The sequence below is a fragment of the Austrofundulus limnaeus genome, unplaced genomic scaffold (assembly GCF_001266775.1).
Source record: "Austrofundulus limnaeus strain Quisiro unplaced genomic scaffold, Austrofundulus_limnaeus-1.0 Scaffold557, whole genome shotgun sequence".
Classification (NCBI taxonomy): domain Eukaryota; kingdom Metazoa; phylum Chordata; class Actinopteri; order Cyprinodontiformes; family Rivulidae; genus Austrofundulus; species Austrofundulus limnaeus.
In genome coordinates, this window is record NW_013952959.1 from 113,543 (window position 1) to 116,948 (window position 3,406).

The following is a 3,406-nucleotide window of genomic DNA, read 5'->3' on the forward strand; positions in this document are numbered from 1 at the left end:
ATGTGTCGTAGTTTTCTTGCTATAGCATACGTCGTAAAGTTATCTTGCTATAGCATGTGTCGTAAAGTTATCTTGCTATAGCATGCGTCAAAGTTTTCTTGCTATAGCATGTGTCGTAGTTTTCTTGCTATAGCATACGTCGTAAAGTTATCTTGCTATAGCATGTGTCGTAAAGTTATCTTGCTATACCATGTGTCGTAAAGTTTTCTTGCTATAGCATGCGTCGTAAAGTTATCTTGATATGCCATGTGTCGTAAAGTTATCTTGCTATAGCATGTGTCGTAATGTTATCTTGATATACCATGTGTCGTAAAGTTATCTTGCTATAGCATGTGTCGTAGTTTTCTTGCTATAGCATACGTCGTAAAGTTATCTTGCTATAGCATGTGTCGTAAAGTTATCTTGCTATACCATGTGTCGTAAAGTTTTCTTGCTATAGCATGCGTCGTAAAGTTATCTTGATATGCCATGTGTCGTAAAGTTATCTTGCTATAGCATGTGTCGTAATGTTATCTTGATATATCGTGTCGTAAAGTTATCTTGCTATAGTATGCGTCATAGTTTTCTTGCTATATATAGCATGTGTCGTAAAGTTATCTTGCTATAGCATGTGTCAAAGTTGTCTTGCTAAAGCATGCGTTGTAGTTATCTTGCTATAGCATGCATCGTAAAGTTTTCTTGCTATAGCATGCGTCGTAAAGTTTTCTTGCTATAGCATGCTTTGCAAAGATTTTTTGATATAGCATGCGTTTCAAAGTTATCTTGCTATAGCATGCGTTGTAAAGTTATCTTGCTATGGCATGTGTCGTGGTTATCTTGCTATAGTAAGCGTCGTAAAGTTTTCTTGCTATAGCATGTTTCAAATTTATCTTGCTATAGCATGCGTCACAGTTTTCTTGCTATAGCATGTGTCGTAAAGTTTTGTTGCTATAGCATGTGTCGTAGTTATCTTGCTATAGTAAGCGTTGTAAAGTTTTCTTGCTATAGAATGCGTCGTAAAGTTATCTTGCTATAGCATGTGTCGTAAAGTTTTTTGCTATAGCATGTGTCGTAAATTTATCTTGCTGTGGCATGCGTTGTAAAGTTTTCTTGCTATAGCATGCGTTGTAAAGTTTTCTTGCTATAGCATGCGTCGTAAAGTTTCTTGCTATAGCATGCGTCGTAAAGTTTCTTGCTATAGCATGTGTCAGTTTTCTTGCTATAGCATGTGTTGTAAAGTTTTCTTGCTATAGCAGTCAAAATTTTCTTTCTATCGCATGTGTCGTTATCTTGCTATAGTATGCATCGTAAAGTTTTCTTGCTATAGCATGCGTTGTAGTTATCTTGCTGTGGCATGCGCCATAGTTTTCTTACTGTAGCATGCGTCGTAGTTATTAATCTATAGCATGCGTCATAGGTTTCTTGCTATAGCATGCATTGTAAAGTTTTCTTGCTATAGCATGTGTTGTAAAGTTATCTTGCTAAAGCGTGTGTCGTAGTTATCTTGCTATAGCATGTGTCAAAGTTATCTTGCTAAAGCATGTGTCGTAAAGTTATCTTGCTATAGCATGTGTCAGTTTTCTTGCTATAGTATGTGTTGTAAAGTTATCTTGCCATAGTATGTTTCGTAAATTTGGCAATGATGATCTTGAAAAGAATTGAACCGGAGCTTGAGCTTGTTTTTACATGGTTTATTGATCTTGAACAAAGTGAAACTTTATATTAGTACTGTTTACAAAACTCTTCATGACAGTCACTGTGAACATCACTTGTTATAAATATGCTGCATTATTTTTAAATCGACTTTTTTTGACCGGATTAAAACTCTTTAAATTGTTAATATGTATTTATACATGTGAGAGGAATGATTAGCGTATGAAACGGTTCACGGTTCACAAGCAGACTCAGAGCACCCTGACATCCAGCAGCGAAACATCTCCCAGAACCTCCAGCTGCTTGATGCGGGTCAGGTCCTGGACTCTGTGCTTGTAGTCCAGTTGGTGCCGTCCGTTTACGGCAACTCTGAACTGCTGAGACTCACAAATGATGATCATCTACAGAGAAACCACAACCGTGTCAGAAACATCAAACACACTACAAGAGGATCATTTAATGAAGTATTTGTACATAAACTGAGAAATACCTCAAAGTACTCTCCATCACTGAAGGGGAAGCACTCGAGACTTTTCTCCTCTGGACCCCAACACTCCCCCAGGTACGAGTTCCTGATGAAGTCTTTCTTCTTCATACGAGGGTTCAGGTGAAGAGCTATGTTGGTGCCGCTCGACTCTCGTAGATTCACAACAAAACTGGAAAAGAAACAATTTGAATATTTCTGTAAGTTATTCCTCTTGTGAATATTTCAGTAAGTTATTCCTCTTGTGAAAAGTTGTGTGTCTGAGTTCACTCAGGTGTGTCGTACCTGATGCCGTTTTTGTTGATTTGTCCTTTGATGATGATCCTGTGTCTGTCGCTCAGCCCTTCGCCCAGACTCAGTGTGAAGGGAATACGCTGCAGACAGGAAGTAGTTCAACAATAAAACATTGCACTACAAAATAAAAGCACATTTCTTGTTCTGCAAAACAGTTCAGTATTTTGGTTTTAAGATAAAAGTTAAGAGTTAAGTTATTTTTCCTAAAAACAGGTTGGACTTTCTTCAACAGATGGACTCACCAGGTCGCCTGAAGATGACACCACCGGCTGAAAAAAAAAAAAAAAAACAGACAGGAAACTGGGATTAAACAAAACTATTTGGATTAAAAACCAGCAGAAAACTCTGTTTGTTCACCTCTGACTCCAGACTGGTCAGACTGGCAGCCGGAGAGACGGGATTCTAAAAAACAAACAAACAAAAAGGTTAAAGCAACGAAGAAACGAGTTGAGAACATCAGAGTCTGTCGGACTCACAGAAGCAGGAGGGACGACGCCCAGAACCTGAATCCTGACCCGTCCAGAGATCATGATGGTGTCGACCCGCTCCAGGTCCACCCGGTGTTTGTACTCCACCAGGTGAGCTCCGTTCACCGCTACCTGAGCAACGAGAGCAGGAAGAAACTCTGCTGAGGTTTCTGTTGGACAAGACGGTCATTTTACTGCAGCTGAATGAGCCGAAGTTAAACAGCTGAAAGAACTAAAGCTTAAAGGCATCCAGGATTAGTTGTAATGTTAGACTTTATTTGATAAACATATATTTTAACTGTAAAATAAAGACTGTAAAAATACTGTAGGATGTTTAGTTTTTATTATTGTTAAACTAAAAGTTTAAAAATATATTTCACAGACGGAGCCATTTTATTTACACACAAAGCATTCTGGGTAAATGATGACATGGATAGGTCCTCGGTGCGAGGCTGCTAGCGAACTGAAAATATGGATGGAGGACCTCAGTTTAGCTTGTTTGTCGCGCTAGCGCCAAGCTAATACATAT

The 3,406-nt window shown here is 38.6% G+C and overlaps 1 protein-coding gene across 1 annotated transcript in view; it reads right to left on the reverse strand.

Annotated features, from left to right (window-relative positions):
* Nucleotides 1-1,655: 1,655 nt before the first annotated feature.
* The window catches only part of lgals8a (galectin 8a), a 4,911-nt gene continuing 3,160 nt past the window's right edge, over nt 1,656-3,406 (reverse strand). The window contains exons 4-9 of the mRNA XM_014026482.1: nt 2,887-3,009; nt 2,768-2,812; nt 2,653-2,679; nt 2,402-2,490; nt 2,123-2,288; nt 1,656-2,033 (exon numbers count right to left, since the gene is read on the reverse strand). Of these exons, the coding sequence (XP_013881936.1) occupies nt 1,884-2,033; nt 2,123-2,288; nt 2,402-2,490; nt 2,653-2,679; nt 2,768-2,812; nt 2,887-3,009 (600 nt within the window). The 3' untranslated portion in view covers nt 1,656-1,883. The remainder of the gene's footprint in view (nt 2,034-2,122; nt 2,289-2,401; nt 2,491-2,652; nt 2,680-2,767; nt 2,813-2,886; nt 3,010-3,406) is intronic.